Source organism: Rhincodon typus, chromosome 36 (genome assembly GCF_021869965.1).
Source record: "Rhincodon typus isolate 14 chromosome 36, sRhiTyp1.1, whole genome shotgun sequence".
Taxonomy (NCBI): domain Eukaryota; kingdom Metazoa; phylum Chordata; class Chondrichthyes; order Orectolobiformes; family Rhincodontidae; genus Rhincodon; species Rhincodon typus.
This window is the reverse complement of record NC_063367.1, coordinates 21,386,121-21,405,252: the sequence shown is the minus strand read 5'-3', so window position 1 is coordinate 21,405,252 and position 19,132 is coordinate 21,386,121. Positions and strand designations below refer to the sequence as shown.

The window sequence follows — 19,132 nt, the reverse complement described above, 5'->3', positions numbered from 1 at the left end:
TGGTTCAGAGATAGTAGGAACTGCAGATGCTGGAGAATCCGAGACAACAAGGTGCAGGGCTGGATGAACACAGCAGGCCAAGCAGCATCATAGGAGCAGAGAGGCTGACCTAGACCCTAGGCCCGAAACGTCAGCCTCTCTGCTCCTATGATGCTGCTTGGCCTGCTGTGTTCATCCAGCCCTGCACCTTGTTGTGCTGGAATTGGTTACTTCATTTCCGGATTCTCTTTGCAGTGGTTTATATGTAGGGTCTAATTCCACATGTTTATTGATGGCCTTCTTGGTAGAGAACCAAGCCTCTAGAAATTCCCGTGCTTGTCTCTGTTTGGCCTGTCCTAGAATATACACCACTGCAAAGAAAAACCGGAACTGAGGTAACCAATTCCAACGGACACCAGAGTTTAAATACCAGGCGGGAAAACACCACAGTGCTTCATCGGAGGCTGCACTGATGATGTTACCCAGCATGGTAATGAAACATCTGCGAACTAATAAACCAGCTCGGCAAGTGAACTAACCCAAGCAGTGAGAGTGATTGAAAGAGTGACTATTCCAGGAATACAGTTTGTTCTTGCAAACGATATAGCCACAGCAAAGGTGGGAATGATGTCCATTATAGTGGAGAAGCCGAAAGAAAACCAGGAAACTGGGAAGTTAAAAGGGAAATACTCTGGAACTTTTCCAGACTGTGTGGTGACAAGATCCCACAGTCATAAGATAAACAAGAAGGGAAAACAAAAGAAAAAGATGAAGGAGTTGAGGTCCAGTTAGCTGACACCAAGTTAGCCTTGATGAAATAGTAAAGGAAAAACTAAGCAGGTAGAGGATCAGGCAAAGGTGTTTAGTTCTGAAAGATTAATGGACTTACAATGAAAAGATGAGACAATAAAGGATTTATATCATAAAACCTACTCAGAAAAGGAATTCGAGTGTATTCCAGAATGTTACTACCTTAAGGATAAAATCTTAGGTGGAAATGGAGAGCATGGCAGGTTAGTGCAGAGGAAAAGTGGGCGAAAGTTCACCAGATTGTGTTGCCGGTAGCATACAGACAGGAAGTATAACAGGTAGCACACGAATTACCTGTAGGAGGTCATCTAGGAGTGAGGAAGACTCAGGCTAAGATACAGAAGCATTTCTATTGGTGGATTACATAAAGATGCGGTTGAATTTTGTCGTACCTGTCATACGTGTCAGATGGTAGGAAAGCTACAGGCAGTAATAAAGCTAGTGGGGATAGCAAGAACTGCAGATGCTGGAGTCAGAGACAACACAGTGTGGAGCTGGAGGAACATAGCAGGCCAGGCAGCATCAGAGGAACAGGTAAGTTGACATCTCAGGTCGGGACTCTTCTTCAGAAATTAAAACTAGCGTCTTTGATGCCAATTCCCGCATTTAAAGAACCTTTCACGTGGGTTATGAGTGATTTGTAGGTCCTCTCCCTAAAACTGAAAGTGGGAACCAGTACTTGCTAACCATATTGGATGCATCAACCAGATTTCCGGAGGCAATTCCATTACAGAATGTCAAGCCAAAAAAGGTTGTGGAGGAGTTGCTTGCTTTCTTTACCCTTTGTGGACTACCCAGGGAGATTCAGTCAGACCAAGGGTCCAATTTTACTGCCAAATTATCTGAGGTGGTCATAGATGGTTTCAGCATCTAACACTTTAATTCAAGTGAATACCATTCTGAATCCCAGGGACCATTGGAAAGGTGGCATCAGACTCTAAAGACTATGCTGAGGATTTATTGTCAGGATTACCCAAATGATTGGAATAAAGGTATCCCATTTATATTATTTGCTACTAGACATGCTCTAAATCAATCAACTCAGTTTACTCCATTTGAATTGATATTCAGACATGAAGTAAGAGGGCGTTTAAAATTAAGTAAGTAGAAGTAAATAGTCCAAGGTCAGAGATTGCACAGTTGGATTATGTATCTGAGGTGCAAAAGATTAAACAGAGTAGGTGAATTAGCTAGACGACATTTGAAGGTGACACAGCACCTAATGAGGAAGCAATAAGAAATCTAAAATTTGTGCGTTTGCCCATGGAGATAAAGTATTACTGCTGTTACCAGTGGTAGGAGATCCCTTCAAACCAAGGTTTAGTGGTCCCTACCAGATTGAGAAATAGTTATGTCAGGTGAATTATCTGGTAATGATGCCAGTAGGAAAAAAAATTATCAGGTATGTCATGTGAACATGCTGAAACATTACTATGACAGGGAAAGGGAACTGGAGAAAGAGGATTTAGTTACTGCCACTCAGAGTGAGGAATTAAATCGAAATGATTTGGATTTTGATATGCCTCAGAATAAATTGAATAGTGAGGAAGCTCTTAAAGAATGGGATAGGATAGTGAGTGATCTGTCCCAGGAACAGAGAACTGAATTCAAAGACTTGTTGCAGCTCAATGAGAACATATGTAAAAATAGAATGGGGAGGTGTAAAACCATAGTACATGAGGTTAACGTAGGGAATGCTATTCCAATAAAACACCATCCCTACAGGCTTAATTCTCTCAAAACAGCACAGGTTCAGAAGGAAGTGGAAGTGATGCTCCAAGAAGACATCATAGAGTTGAGTCAAAGTGAGTAGAGTTCGCCGATCGTATTGGTTCCAAACTTGATGGTATTCAACGATTCTGCGTAGATTATCAGAAGGTTGATGCTGTGACCAAATCAGATTCATACCTAACTACAAGGCTGGAGGACCGTGTGGAAAAAATAGGACAAGCCACTTACATCACAAAATTGGACTCAGTTCTCAGTTACTGTCAAGTACCTTTATCGGAGACAGCTAAAGAAGCTTCTGCTTTTGAATCCCAAATGGGCTATATCAATTTAAAGTAATGCCCTTTGGAATGAAAAATGTATCAGACACATTTCAAAGACTTATGAACAGAGTTGTGGCAGGATTGACTGATTGTGCCGTCTATATAGATGACTTAGTGATCTTTAGCCATTCGTGGAAAGATCACATGGAACATTTGGCAGACTTCTTTGAGAGTCTATGGAAGGTAAAGTTGGTCATAAACTTGGCGAAAACAGAATTCACAAAGGCGGAAGTGATATTCTTATGGCACAACATTAGCCAAGGACAGATGACGCCAAGAAACTTGAAGACGAAGGCCATTGAGGAATTTCCAAGACCATCCTCAAAGAAGGAAGTGATAAGATTTTTAGGATTGAGCAGATGCTACAGGAAATTTGTACCAAATTTTTGTAGCATGGTGGCACCGCTGACGGATTTGTTAAAAAAGAACATTAAATTTTGGTGGACACAACAATGCCAGAAGGTATTTGAGAACTTAAAGGCTGTGTTAACCACTGCACCCATTTTAGCCACACCAAATTTCTTGAAACCCTTTAAAGTCACCATTGACACAAGCAATGTAGCGGTTGGAGCTGTGTTGTTACAGGTGGATAATTATGAAACTGAAAGGCCAATCAGTTATTTTTCAAAAAAACTTAATATCCACCAGAAAAGATATTCAACCACTAAAAAAAGAGTTGAGGTTGTAATGACCGTACAACATTTTAATATTTACGTCGCAAACAATGCACCAGAGATGGTTGTGTATACCAATTACAATCCTTTGAAATTTTTGGAAAGATTTAAGGACAAGAACACCAGATTATTTCATTGGAGTTTTCTGTTACAACCACTTAATTCACAGATTGTACATGTTGCGGGTTGTGAAAATGTTGTTGCTGGTTTAAAAGAAAAATGTGTATATAAGATAGAAACCCTAGGGTTCAATGATATATCTATGCAGAATTAGCAGGAAACATGTAACTCTAAATTAATGAACTATGGATCTAATGATATAATGGCATTAAGGTTTAGAAAAAAAAATGAAGCCACCTTTTCGTAATGACTTTTTTTTAAGGTGGGAGGTGTTGCGAAGTTGGGTACAGTATTTGTGGATTGGAAGGCAGGCCGTTAGAATTTGGTGTTTGTAAAATATTGATGTTTATAAAATGCTAGGGGGGGAAAGCAGTGTGCGATTCCTTTAAAAGATGGCTTGCTTTTCCTAGGCTTGGAGATTAAAAAAAAAGTTTGTCGGCAGTTTGTGGGTTTGCAGGTGCACAGACTACCTAAATTGTAACATTTGTATCAAAAGGCCGGATGGTTAACAGGCCAAGCCGCAGTTTTATTATCAACACAAGTTTTCATTTAGCCAATTAATTTAAACCAGGCACTTAGATACTAAAAACCAATTAAATTTAAGTCTGATGATTTTGACAACATAAGGCCAATCCTATTGTAAGAAATTGATATGTCAGCAAGGGTATAAAAGACGGGGACAGTTGCAAAATCAGCAGAGAGCGAACTACCATCTGCTAAGAGATCAGCTCTCTCAGCTCTTAGAGAAAGTATCATCTAAATAAAGATACCGCAGCACTCTTAGTTAATATTCTTGACAGAAGAATTCAATGGAGAAGGTGCTCCTGACAGAAGATCAATGAAGAAGAAGGAGAACATTCCTGAAGATGTAACCTGGCTGTAATTTCAAGAGACAATGTTCTAATTTTTTAAAAATATATTTTGGTCTATATAAGTGGGACTTTATTTACTGGAACAGCATAACATTGGAATTTTGTTTTATTTGGGAATAGTTAGTAGTTGGGGGGAATTGCTTGGTTTGTTAATAGTTCAGTTAATTTGTTCACTGTTAGAGTTAGATAAATAAATTGTTACTTGTTGATTATAGAGTGAGTGTCAGGTGTCTATTTCATTCAGCCACTCCTTTATAACAGATTGGGAGCAAGGGGCAAGTTATTTTTTTTACACTTCTTTTAACAGGGTGAGGTGCGCCTCTCTGGGTGTTTCAGTTTTAGTTATTTCAAGGGGGGTGGTCGACCTCTGCTTTATAACAGATATCAGGGCCCATAGCCTTTGCATTCTCCAGTGTCTCCAACCATTACTTGATCTCATGCGCAGTGAATCGAATTGGCTGAAGACTGGTATCTGTGATGCTGGGGACCACTGGAGGAGGCTAAGATGAATCATCCACTCAGCACTTCTGGCTGAAGATTGCTGTGAAAGCCTCAGCCTTATCTTTTGCACTGATGTGCTGGGCTCTTCCATCATTGAGGATGGGGACAGTTGTGCAGGTGCCTCCTCCAGTGAGTTGTTTAAGTGTCCACGACCATTCACGACCGGATGTGGCACGACTGCAGAGCTGATCCATTGGTTGTGGGTTCACTTAGCTCTGCATATCACTTGCTGCTGATTTTGCTTGGTATGCAAGTAGGTCTGTTTGGTAGCCTCACCAGGTTGATACCTCATCTTTAGGGTTAGCGTGGTGTTCTTTTGGCATGCCCTCCTGCACTCTTCACTGAACCAGGGCTGATCCCCTAGCTTGATGGTAATGGTTGAGTGGGGGATATGGTGGGCTAAGAGATTACAGATTGTGCTGGAGTACAATTCTGCTACTAATGATAGCCCGCAGAGCCTCAAGAATGCCTAGTCTTGAGTTGCTAGATCTGTTCAAAGTCTGTCCCATTTAGCATGGTGATAATGCTACACATGATGCAGGTTATTCTCAATGTGAGGGCAAGACTTCATCTCCACAAGGCCTGTGCAGTGGCTGCTCTTACCGATACTGTCATGGACAGATGCATCTGGAGCTGGCAGATTGTTAAGGATGAGGTCAAGTATGTTTTTCGCTCCTGTTGGCTCTCTTACCACTGGCCGCAGACTCAGTCTGGCAGCAATGTCCTTTAGGACCCGACCAGCTCGATCAGCAGTACTGCTGCCAAGCCACTCATGGTGGTGGACAGCGAAATGCCCCACCCAGAGTACATTTTGTAACCTTGCCATCCTCACCGATTCCTTTAAGTGTTGTTCAACATGGAGGAGTACCGCTTCATCAGCTGAGGGAGGACTGTATGTGATAATCAGCAAACGGTTTCCTTGTCCAGATTTAACCTGAAGCCAATCAACTTCATGAAGTCCAGAGTCAACGTTGAGGACTCCCAGGGCAACTCCCTCCCTCCACACCTCTGCTGTGTCTGTCCTGCCGGTGGGACAGGACTTATCCAAGGACGGAGATAGTGGTGTCTGGGACGCTTGCGTATAAAGAATGATTCTGTGAGTACTAGTCTATGAGACAAGTCTACCAATTTTGGCACTAGCCCCCGATGTTAGTAAGGAGGATTTTGCAGGGTCGACAGGGCTGTTTCTGCTGTTGTCTTTTCCGATGCCAGATGATCCGCCCGGTTTAATTTCTTTGAGACTTTGTAGTAATTGGTACAATTGAATGACTTGCTGGGACATTTCAGAGGGCAGTTAAGAGTGAACCACATTGCTGTGGGTCTGGAGTAACATGTAGGCCAAACCAGGTGAGAATGGTAGATTTTCTTCCCTAAAGGACATTAGTGAAACAGATAGGCTTTTCTGACAAATGACAATGAAATTTGGTTCTTCCAGCTCTTCCCTTCCTTCGTGCATTTACTCTGGAGCATATTATAGAATTAACATCTATGAGCAGATTATTCCCTGCATTCAAATCAGGATCATCCAAATTCTGTCTTGACATTAGTTAAGATTTTACTAAGATTATGGTGCCTGAAAGCAGGGGAATTCAAACTGAAACTGCATGATGGTATTTTTCACATCCTTCACTTTTTCAAATATGCTCTGTGTTCCCACCAATGATGCTTCAATTATGATGGGAAAAAAATCAAATGGATTTGTTACTGTACTGGATAGGAGCAAGTTAAAACATATTGCATATAATTTGAATAAAGTAGTCACAAAGTGGAGAGTTTAAACCCCATTACATAAGAGGCAATCCAGGTAAAAGGCCAATGTAAAACACAGGCTGTCACTATTCAGGTGTCAAAGCCCAAACAACCTGGTACTTTTTGTGCTTTTGTTTCTGACTCATTAGTTATTGATTTTGAACTTTATGATTCTGAGAAGATTATGAAGGACCATTTTTAAGCACTTCTGCATCTTGTAGATAAATCCTAAACAAGAATAAGAATAGTTATCACCTGCAGCCTGAGAAACCTCACATCAAGATTAAATTCAGACTTCAAACGTGGAAGATAATTCCATGGTATGAGCATGTGCAGCTGGAGATGGCAAAAGCTTCAACACTGTGATCTTGGCTGATACTCTGCAGTATTGGGAAAAATGTTTTTTAAGTGAGATGTTAAACACCTGTTTACTCTAATGATTCAGTTGGATACGTAGCTCCTTTCATACTATTTGATTAAGAACAGTGGTTTAAGTTTATATCCCGACCAATATTGTTTCCAACAGCACAGATTTCATGATATTTATCTCATCCCTTCTTGTGAGATCTTACAATATACAAGTAGCTTCAACAGTGACCACAAGCCAAATTAATCCACGTACGTGAAGTACTTTGAAAGGTTTCTGAAAGATAAGATGAACCATTTGGTGAACTTCTAAAAATACTGGTTTGAACTTAAGGTAATTCTTCCTTATTTACCTTTAAATATACTGTCCCTTCCTTCTGTCAGTGATAGATTGAGTGCAGCCTCACTGGGTTTGAGCTCTCTTCTCCATAGTGGCCCCTGTGCATCCTGATCTATGCTGAGCTCCTGCAGCTCTGCCTGAGTAGCTAGCTTCTCTCTCGAGGGCTTCTTTTCTCCTTGTTTTCTGTTTCCCCAGAATCTCATGCGACCCTTCAAAGCGGCTCTATGGCCAGAAAACAAATGTTAGTCAACATGCTCAGTCAAACATGGGTCATACAGCTATGGACATGAATTGTGAATAGGAATTATTTATTCTTGTTCAGGATCTCCATCATCTCCAGTGCTGTATCAGATAATGGTCTGAAAGAGTTAACATTTGAACTGACATCCACACAGTCTGATGATTTCACAACCTCATCGAAGTGAATCGGTTCAGATCTGGTAGTCTCCTGATGGAGTTATATGTGTATTGTCTACCATTTATAAGTGATAGTTGATATACCTAAGTATTAAGGTAACTTGTATCTTGTTACTGTTATGTAATACACTACATCACATTATCCAAGGCAAGTGTCTATTCTGCAAAGATTTTTTCATGGCTCATCTTCCACCACAGATGACTAAATGGCTATTTAGACGAGCACTGGAAGGAGGCTTGGTGGCAGGACTTAGCCTCACCACAAGCCACCAGTGGTTAGTACCCAGGTATCAGAATGTAACATGATGCCATCATAGACATCGCATTACATTAATAACACCCACTATGTTTAATTTCCCATACAAGGTATTGCTTGAAAAAGCAGGTTATGTTTGAAATTCAAAGATAGGAAACACTCTAGTGAGTGGTCAACTACAATAAAAATACAATGTGTATCAATCAACATCAGTGGCTTGTTCTAAGTATCCTTATTCTCACTAATGCAAGTGATGGAGATTCAAGGATCTCTATCCAATAGCTGCACTCTGGATTTTGAATAAACTGATTACTTCAACTGATTTTTATCACATCAAGATCATCAGTATCAATGAAATAAACATGGGGAGCTTGTCTTCATTCACAAATGAGCAATGGGCATTGTGGCACAGTGGTAATGACCTTACTTCTGGGCCAGAAGGTTCAGGTTGTCATCTCATCTGCCCCAGAGATATATCCTAACATGTCTGGACAATTTGATTAAAAATATCTACAACTGAGCAACTTAGATCCTAAGTTAAATAAGAATATCATGTATGGCTGACAGCTGGCTGAAAATGAGGAGAGACAGTGGGGTGTAGAACTCATTCTCCAGAGAAACAGAAGAAAATCAGAGACATAAAGGAATGTTATGCTTTGATGAGATGTTCAGGGTTTCCTTGCATCACAACACAATAACCATTATGCAGTTAAAATTATGTTGCAGAAAGTTTCAATTTTTAAAAATTAAAAAAAAATAAACCCCAGCATATGTTTTCTTGACATTGCTGTCACAGCCATTGGTTTGTAACAAACCAATTACTGTATCTGCAGTCTGAATATAATTTAATACACACGATCTATCCATTACTTTTATAAAAACATGCACTTGATGTCAATGTTTGTGAGGTATCATGAAATGCAGATGAGGGATAATTCGGTGTGTTCACTGAAAACAGCAGGATTTCCAATTTTGGTTTATATTAATATTCATACTGAAATGATATTGAAAAAAACAAATCAATCTACACAATATTTTAAAAGTACTTTTTTGTTTCAAATTTTCTTCCCTTGACTACTAAAGACACAGTGTGGTGCTTTGAGCATCAGCAACTCCAAAAGTTCTAGGTTGTTATCTTTCTGAACTGAACCTAGACAGGAAGTAACTTTCAATTGAAATTGATCAGTCAATTGAAATCATATCAGCACCCAGCATGCAAGAATAAACACTTTGTACCACATGTGACCAGACTGTCATAAGCCATGAGAACTGTTGCCAATTGTTCTGGTCTTCAGCCCACCCACAATGTTGATACCGGCTGTAGCACAGATTTATTACAAAAAGTCTCATCTCTTGTTACCTGCCATCTGCGACATTGCTTTCTTGAACAGGGTCCAATCTGCCCAATTCATCTTGAGACTGTGCTTTATGCAGTTTCTTCTGGTCTTCATTTCGTGTAGACTGCATCTGCAAGACAGTTTAAGCATTGTGAACCCATGCTTATCTGTTGAGCTGACAAAGTAGTCTATAAAATCTGTTTATGGAGAAGACAACATTTAGTAAACTAACTGGTTAACTGCATGAACAGTGAATAAAACCAGGATGAAATGATGTTCAATTGCACTGCTGTTACAAGATTATAGGACATGTCTAGCTTTGCTCATAACCCTTACAGAATTTGGGGAGGGCTGAATTCAGGAAATCGATGGCCTAGTGGTAATATCATTAGACTTTTAAGCCAGAAACTCAGCTGGTTCTGGGGACCCAAGTTCAAATCCCACCAGTAAAGAGGAGAGTCTGGAATGAAGAATCTCCTGATGTTAATTGTCAGAAAATCCATCTGGCTCACTAATGTCCTTTGGGGAAGGAAATCTGTCATCCTCACCTGGTCTGCCCTACATGCAGCTCCAGAGCCACGGTAATATGGTTGACTCTCAACTGCCTGAAATGGTCTAACAAGGAACTCAGTTGTATCAATTGCTACAAAGTCTCAACAAAGAAATGAAACAGATGGACCATCTGTTATCAACCTAGGCATTGGAAACGACAATTGCAAAAACAGCCCTATTGACCCTGCAAAGTCCTCCTTACTAATCTATAGGGGCTAGGGTCAAAATTGGGACAGCTGTCCCACAGATTAGTCAAGCAACAGCCTGATACAGTCACACTCACAGAATCATACCTTACAGACAATGCTCCAAACATCACCATCACCATTCCTTAATATGTTCAATCCCACTGGCAGGACAGAACCAGCAGTGGTATACAACTGGGAGGGAGTTGTCTTGGAAGTCCTCAAAATTGACTCAGGAGACCATGACATCTCATGGCATCAGGTTAAATGTGGGCAAGGAAACCTCCTGATCACCACGTACTGTCTTGTCTCAACTGGTAAATCAGTACTCCTCCACATCGAACAACACTTGGAGGAAGCACTGAGTGTGGCAAGGGTGACAAGGATGCAAAATATACTCTGGGTGGGGAATTTCACTATCCACCACCAAGAGCGGCTGGGCAGCACTACTCAACTAACTGGTCGGGTCCTAAAGCATATGGCTGCTAGACTGGGTCTGTGGCATGTGGTGAGGGAACCAACAAGAAAGCATACTTGAATACTTGACCTTGTCTCCACCATGACAGTATCAGTAAAAGTGACCACTGCACAGTCCTTGTGGAGATGAAGTCCCATCTTCACAATGAGAACACCATCAACCATGTTGTGCGGCACTATCACAATGAGGTTGTAGACATGCTTGCCAAGCCGGTGGGTTTGGTTGCAAATGTTTTGTCACCCTGCTAGGTAACATCATCAGTGCACCTTCGGTGAAGCGTCAGTGTTCTGTCCCGCTTGTTATTTATATGTCTCGGTATACCAACCACCCCAAGCCAGACAGAATATTCTCTGTTGGCACATAGCAAGACGGTTGTGGTTGTTGGAGGTCAGTCATCTCTGTCCCAGGACACTCCCGCATGAGTTCCTAAGGGTAGGGTTCTAGGCCCAAGCATCTTCAACTGCTTCATCAATAGCCCTCCCTCCATCATAAGATCGGAAGTGGGTACATTCGCCAATGATTGCACAATGTTCAGCACCACTGGATTAGAATGTAAGCTGGACTGACAAGTGGCAAGTACCATTCCATGCCACACAAATGCCAGACAATGACCATCTCTAGTAAGAGACAATCTAACCAGTGCCCCATGTCATTTACTGAATCTCTCACTATCCAAACCTTGAGAGTTACTGTTCACCAGAAACTCAACTGGGCTTGCTATAAAAATACAGGAACAAAAGCAAAGTTGCTGAAAAGCTCAGATCTGGCAGCATCTGTGAAGGAAAAGAACAGAATTAATGTTTCAGGTCTGGTGACCATTCCTCAGAGCTGGAAAAATAAATTGTGGCTAGAAGAACAGGTCAGAGGCTAGGCATATTGCATCTCCTGATTCCCTAAAACCAGTCCATCAAATACAAGGCAAAGACAGGAATACTCCCCATTTGTCTGGATGAGTGCAGCTCCAACAACATTCAAGAAGCTTGACACCATCCAAGACAAAGCAGCCCACCTGAATGGCACCACACCCACATGCATCCACTCCCTCCACCACTGACACACTATGGCAGTAGTGTGTATGATCTACAAAATGCACTGCAGAAATTCACCAAACATCCTTAGGCACCATCTTTCAAGCTCATGACCACTTCCATCTAGAAGGACAAGGCAGCAGATGCACGAGAACATCACCATCTGCAAGTTTCCCTCAAGCCACTCACCACCTAACCCCTATATCCCGGTCCTCACTGTTGCAAAGTTAAATTCCTGGAATTCCTTCCTCAGAGACATTGTGGGTCTACCTACAGCACATGTGTTGCAGCAGTTCAAGAAGGCAGCTCATTGCCACCTTTGCAAAGGCAATTAGGGATGGGCAATAAATACTGGCTGGCCACAACATCATGAGTCTATAAAAGCATTCTATGTTCAATTGCATTGTTCATATTACAGTTAAAGTAATTGGATTATAATTCAGAAAGAATTAATCTATCAAAGAAAGCTACTATTAACTACTCAGAGATAGTAGGAACTGCCGATGCTGGAGTCTGAGATAACAAGGTGTGGAGCTGGATGAACACAGCAGGCCAGGCAGCATCAGAGGAGCAGGAAAGCTGACATATCGGGTCTGGACCCTTCTTCAGAAATGGGGGAGAGGAAGGGGGCTCTGAAATAAATAGAGAGAGGGGGAGGCGATAATAGAAGGTGGATAGTGAAGCAGATAGTCGGAGAGAAGACGGACAGGTGAAGGAGGCGGGGATGAAGCCAGTAAAGGTGAGTGTAGGTAGGGAGTTGAAATGGGGATTGGTCAATGAGGAGGGAGGGGCGGGTAGGTGGGAGGGAAGATGGACAGGTCAAGGAGGCACTGGAAGAGGCCACAACGATGTCACCCGAAAACTGGAGGAACAGCACCTCATATTCCGCCTGGGAACCCTACAACCCAATGGTCTCAATGTGGACTTTACAAGCTTCAAAATCTCCCCACCCCTGACCTCATCCCAAGACCAGGCCCCCCTCTTGTCCCCGCCTCCTTGAACTGTCCGTCTTTTCTCCCACCTATCCGCTCCTCCCATCTCACTGACCAACCCCCACCCCCCACTTCCTACCTACACTCACCTCACCTCTACTAGCCTCATCCCCACCTCCCTGACCTGTCCGTCTTCCCTCCCACCTACCTACCCCCTCCCTCCTCACTGACCAACCTCCATCCCAACTCCCTACCTACACTCACCTTTACTGGCTTTATCCCCGCCTCCTTGACCTGTCCATCTTCTCTCCACCTACCTGCTCCACTATCTACCTTCAATTATCGCCTCTCCATCTTTCTACTGATTTCAGAGCCCCCTTCCCCTCCCCCATTTCTGAAGAAGTGTCCAGACCCGAAATGTCAGCTTTCCTGCTCCTCTGATGCTGCCTGGCCTGTTGTGTTCATCTAGCTCCACACCTTACTATTAACAACTGTTCAGTTGCATTACTCAATTGTCATTCTATGAAAAGAAAAGATTAACAAACACACAAAGTATGAGAACATAATGCTGAAATAGGAACATTGGCTCTTTGAGAGTTCATGATTCATCCAGTAAACACTATTATATAACATTTTCTAAATAAGCAACAAGGGTTTGTCCTCAGCTGTTGAAATGTGCAAGAAACGAGTTGACAAAGTTTCCAGTTGTCCTCAAGCATTTTTCTTCATTTGCGTGGTGACTACAGTTTCAAGAAAATAGCAATTTTAGACACAATCACAACAATGTCTTAAATATGCATGATGAATCAGGGATTATTCACATTGAAAAGCCATAAACTACTGTGTGCAAAATACTGCTATTACTGTTGCCCACTTTACAGTCACAAAATTGAAAAGTAATTCATTGTATATGAAGTGTTTTTAGATATTTTTGATATGTAATAATCCACTATATGAGCAGGAGCACATTCAAATCTTTCCTACATTTAGAGGACACTTTGATCATCAAATCTGTTAAACATTCTGACAATGTAGTCAGGAAGAGCAATTAGTACTTGAAAGGGCTTGGTCAAAATAAGTAAACCAGATAAGAAATGATGCATAGAACTTAATGTTGAAATGTTAACACTGCCACGTTTAAACACAACAGTCAATGCAAAATTCTGCTCAGGAAACCTACTCAAGCATTGGCAAATTACCTGAGGCCATTTGGCTAAATGTCAAAACCAGTTAACAGCTGCCAATCGTTGGCAGGGAAATGCGAAATAAAATATGGAACTTTGGGCAGTCTTCCTTCAAAACAACATCACAATTTGATTCAAACAGTCAGAGAAGTTTTCACTGAGAATGAATGCAGCGTATGAAAAAGTAGCAATGCAGGACAAACACTTTAAAATTCCTACTTCTGGAAAGAACTTAACAAAGTACAAAGTATAAATCAGGAAATAATGGAGATGCGTGAGAACTACAGTTCTCATAGGTGATTTTAATTTGCATATTGATCAGACAAATGCGATATGCAAGTGCAACATGGCAGAAGAATTTACAGAGGGCATCGGGGATTGCTTCTTAGAGCAGTATGTTGCATAAACTACAATATGCCAGGCCATTTTGAGATCAAGATAAAAGTGATGTTAGATCTTTTGAAGAGCATCAAGGTGGATAAGTCCCAAGGGCCCGATGGTATCTATCCCAGGTCATTGAGAGAGGCAAGAGAAGTGTTTTCTGGGGCCTTGACCAAGATCTTTGTATCCTTGTTAGCCACTGGAGGGGTGCCAGAGGACTGGTGAGTAGCTAATGTTGTTCTTCTGTTCAAGGAAGGAAATAGGGATAATCAAGGAAACTGTAGACTGGTGAGACTCACATTGGTGGTTGGGTATCTGGTAGAGAGAATTCTTAGGGGTAGGATTTACATGCATTTGGAAAAACATGGTCTAATTAGGGACAGTCAGCACGGCTTTGTGCAAGACGGGTGATGTCTTACTAACTTGATTGAATTTTTCGAGGAGTGACAAAGGTGATTGATGAGGGTAGAGCAGTGGATGTTTTCTACATGGATTTTAGTAAGGCTGTCAACAATGTCCCTCATGGTAGGCTCATCCAGAAGATTAAGATGCATGGGATTCACAGTGACTTGGTTTTTTGGATTCAAAATTGGCTTTGCCATAGAAGGCAGTGGGTAGTGCTGGAAGAGTGTTTTACTGGTTGGAGGTCCGTGACTACGGGTGTTCTGCAGAGATCCATACTGGGACCTCCGCTGTTCGTGTGTGTGTGTATATATATGTTGAAAACGTGATGGTTGGGTTGGTAAATTTGCAGGCGACACAAAGATCGGTAGAGTTGAGGATAGTGTAGAAGGCTGTCAAAGGATACAATAGGACACTTCTCTTGCACAAATCAGTTGCAGATTTGTGTGGAGAAACGGCAGATGGAGTTTAATCTGGGCAGATATGAGGTGCTGCATTTTGGGAAATCAAATGTTAAGGAAAAGTATACAGTTAATGACAGGACCCTGAACAGCATTGATATATAGAGGGATATTGGGGTTCAAGTCCATAGCTCCCTGAAATTGGCCACACTAGTAGATAGGGTGGTAAAGAAAACATATGACATTATTATTTGGGGCATTGAGTACAATAGTCAGGATGTCATGTTGCAGCTTTATAAGACTTTGGTTAGGCTGCATTTATGTGTATTGCGTTCAATCCTAGTTGCCACATTACAGGGAGGAGGTGGAGGCTCCGGAGAGGGTGCAGAAGTGGTTTACCAGGATGCTGCCTGGATTACAGGGTATGAGCTATAAGAAGAGGCTGGAAAAACTAGGACTGTTTTCTCCGAAGCGGCGAAGGCTGACGGGAGCCTTGAAAGAAGTCTATAAAATTATGAGATGCATAGATAGGTTGACAGTCAGGATCGTTTTCCTTAGTGTTGAAATGTCTAATGCGAAGGGGCATGCATTTAAGGTAAGAGGGGGAAAGTTCAAAGGAAATGTGCACGACAAATTTTTATTTTTACACAGAGAGTGGTAGGCGTCTGGAACGCATTGCCAGGGGTGGTGGTGGAGGCAGAAACAATAGGGGCATTTAAAGAGCTTTTAGATAAGCACATGAATACGCAAAGAATGCAGGGATATGGACCAAGGGCAGGCAGAAGACATTTGTTTAATATGGCGTCATGTTCGACACAACATTGTGGGCCAAAGGGCCAGTTCCTATGCCATACTCTTCAATGTTCTAAGCTATTTTAGATGTAATAATACAATTAGGTAGGATTAAGAGATCTCATCGTTAATGATCCCCTAGGCAAAAGCTATCACATCATGGTCAAATTTCAAACTCAGTGCAAGGACAAGCCACTCACGTCTCAATTTCAGTAAAGATAACTGCAGAGGTATGAAGAAAGACTTGCTTAAAGTAGGCTAGAAAAATAGACTAAGGGCAAAACAGCAAGGGCAAAACAGCGCCTAAGCAGAGGAAGGCAATTAAGCAGATATATCATAACACTCAACAAAAATTTGTTTGGGTCAAAAAGGGTTTTTGAGAAGGATCGACCTCCCATGGTCAACACAAGCAGTCAAGGACAGCATTCATTAAAAACTAAGGCATGCAAAGCAGCAAAAAAAGTGGTAGGTCAGAAGATTTGGATTTTTTTTCAGGAACCAACAAATGATAAGAAGATAACTGAGAGGGAGAAATTGATTATGAGGAAGTAAATTGGCAAGAAATATAATGACAAAAAACTAAGAGCTTCTATGAGCACATAAAAAAGAAAAAGAGCAGGTAAAGTAAGCGTGGGACCTTGAGGATATGACTGGGGATTGAGAATGTGGAACAGGGAAATGGCAGATAATTTAAATCAATATTTTGCATCAGTCTTCACAGTGAAAGATCCTTCTCAAAGAGACTGATAAGCAAGATGCTAATGGAGGAAAAGTCCAGCAACTATCTCTATCACGAGGGACAGAGTATTTTGATAAACAAATGGGATTACAAGGCAAACAAGTTTCAATGACCCAATGGCCTCTATCCAAGGGTCTTGCACAAAATTTTCCAGTGCTCACTAGATTGTAGGAGGGTTCCAGTGGATTGGAAAACCAATATTATTATTCACTTGTTCAAGTAGGGTGGGAAACAGAAAGCGGGAAATTATGGGCCAGTTAGCCTAACATCTATCTCTGGTGAAATGTTAGGGTTCATTAAGAAAGAAACAGCAGGACGTTCAGAAAAGCTTAATGCAATCAACCAAATTCACTACGGTTTTCTGAAAGGAAATCATATTTGACAATTTTTCTAGTGTTCTTTGAGGAAACAAGCACATTTGACATGGGGGAACCAGTAGACATAGTGTAGATTTCCAGAAGGCTTTGATGAGGTGCCAAAAAAAAAGCACACAAGATAGGAACTCTCAATATTATGGGCTACACATTAGCATGGATTGGAGATTGATTAACACAGAGAAGATTGAGGCAGGATTAATGGATCTTCTCAGGTTGGAAAGATCTAACTAGTGAATTGCCACAAGCATCGGTCCCATCTATCTATATCAATGGCTTGGCAGAGGGTTGCGGAGATACAAGTGCAATTGATCCAAATTTGCTGATTATATAAAAATAGCTGGGAAGGTATGTTGTGATAAGACCATTAGGAATCTGCAAGAGGTGACAGATTGAGTACTGGGCAAAAACATGGCAGATAAAGTTTCATGCAGGAAAATGGGAGATCACACACATTGGTAGGAAAAACCAAAAGGCAGGCTATTATTTCAGTGGAAAGAGACTCCAGAAAACACAGAACAGCAAGATCTGGACTTTCTATTGCATGAAACTCTCATGCTCTTATATTCTTATAAGTGTTGTTGCTTTCATAAGACCATAAGATATACAAGCAGAATTAAGCCATTCAACCATGACTAATGTTCTTCAACCCCATAACCCTTGAACAAAAACAGGAAGTTGCTGAAAAAGCTCAGCAGGTCTGGCAGCATCTGTGAAGAAAAAAATCAGAGTTAACGTTTCAGGTCCACTGACCCTTCCTCAGAACTGATGGTAGCTAGGAAAATGTCAGTTTATATGCAGATGATAGGGAGGGGGAGAGGGTGGGGAGTAAATTATGGATGGGGATAGAGGCCAAAGAGAGAGAAGAGCAGTTGGATAGACAAAGGAGTTGATAACGATCTGGCTAGGAGGCTGAACAGCTGTTAATGGGAACTGTTAGTGAGTAACAATAGGCAGCATGCAATGGCAGACAATGTGATAATAAGGCCTGGTGTGTGGGGTAGAGGGCTAGGACATGGGACAGTTTGGGCCCTAAAATTACTGAACTTGATATTGAGTCCAGAGGGCTGCACGGTCCCCAAGTGGAAAATGAGAACATAGATGTTCTGCGATGCGATAACCCAGTCTACGCTTCGTTTTCCCAATGTACAGGAGGCGACATTGTGAGCAATGAATACAGTAGATTAGATTCTGGGAAATGTTGCTTTACCTGGAAGGTATGTTTGGGCCCTTGAATACTGGTGGGGGGCTAAATGGGCAGGTGTTACACCTTTGCCGGTTGCAGGGGAAGGTGCCACGGAGGGAGATCCTTTACCAATCAAAAACCTATCTCTGTCTCAAATACACTCAATGACCTGGCCCCCACAGCCCTTTGCGGCAATGAGTTCCTCAGATTATCTACCCACTGTCTGTTCAAATTCCTCATCTCAGTTCTAAATGGTCACCCCTTCACTCTGAGGCTGTAACCTTGGGTCCTAGTCTCTCCTCCCAATGGAAACATCTCCATGTCCATTCAGTCCAGGCCTTTCAGTATTCTGTAAGCTTCAATAAGATCCCCCTATATCTTTCTAGACTCCAACGAGTACAGACCCAGAGTCCTCAACCACTCCTCATATGACAAGCCCTTCTTCCCTGGGGATCATTCTTGTAAACTTCCTCTGAATTCCCTCTAATGCCAGCACATCCATTCTTAAGATACGGGACCCAAAACTGCTCACTTTATTCCAAATGCACCCTGACCAGAGCCTTATACAGCCTCAGGAGTTCATCTCTGTTCTTGTATTCTAGCCCTTTTGAGATGAATGCTAGCATTTCATTTGACTTCTTAACTGCCAACTGATCCAGTATTTTAAACTTGAGAGTCCTGAGGTAGGACTCCCAAGTCCCTTTGTGATTCAGATTTTTGAAGCTTACCCTCATTTAGAAAATAGTCTACCCTTCTATTCTTTCTCACACTTTCCCACATTGTATTTCATCTGCCACTTCTTTACCCATTCATGTAGTGCATCCAAGTCTTTCTGCACCCTCCCTGACTCTCCACCTATCTTTGTACCATCTGTAAACTTAGTAACAATGTCTTCAGTTTCTTTGTTCAGGTCATTAATGCATAACATGAGTAGTTGTGCTCACAACACAGACCTCAGCAGAACTCCACTAATCATTGGCTGCCATCCTGAAAAACACCCCTTTATCCATACTTTCTGCGTTCTAC

General features: G+C 41.8%; 1 protein-coding gene across 6 annotated transcripts in view; it reads right to left on the bottom strand.

The window, feature by feature from the left end:
* Positions 1–19,132, bottom strand: part of myo9aa (myosin IXAa) — a 308,137-nt gene that overhangs the window by 41,413 nt on the left and 247,592 nt on the right. For all 6 annotated transcript variants that reach the window (XM_048617105.1, XM_048617106.1, XM_048617109.1 and 3 more), the window contains 2 exons: positions 9,496–9,602; positions 7,476–7,684 (listed from right to left, as the gene is read on the bottom strand). In XM_048617105.1, coding sequence (XP_048473062.1) covers positions 7,476–7,684; positions 9,496–9,602 — 316 coding nt within the window. The remainder of the gene's footprint in view (positions 1–7,475; positions 7,685–9,495; positions 9,603–19,132) is intronic.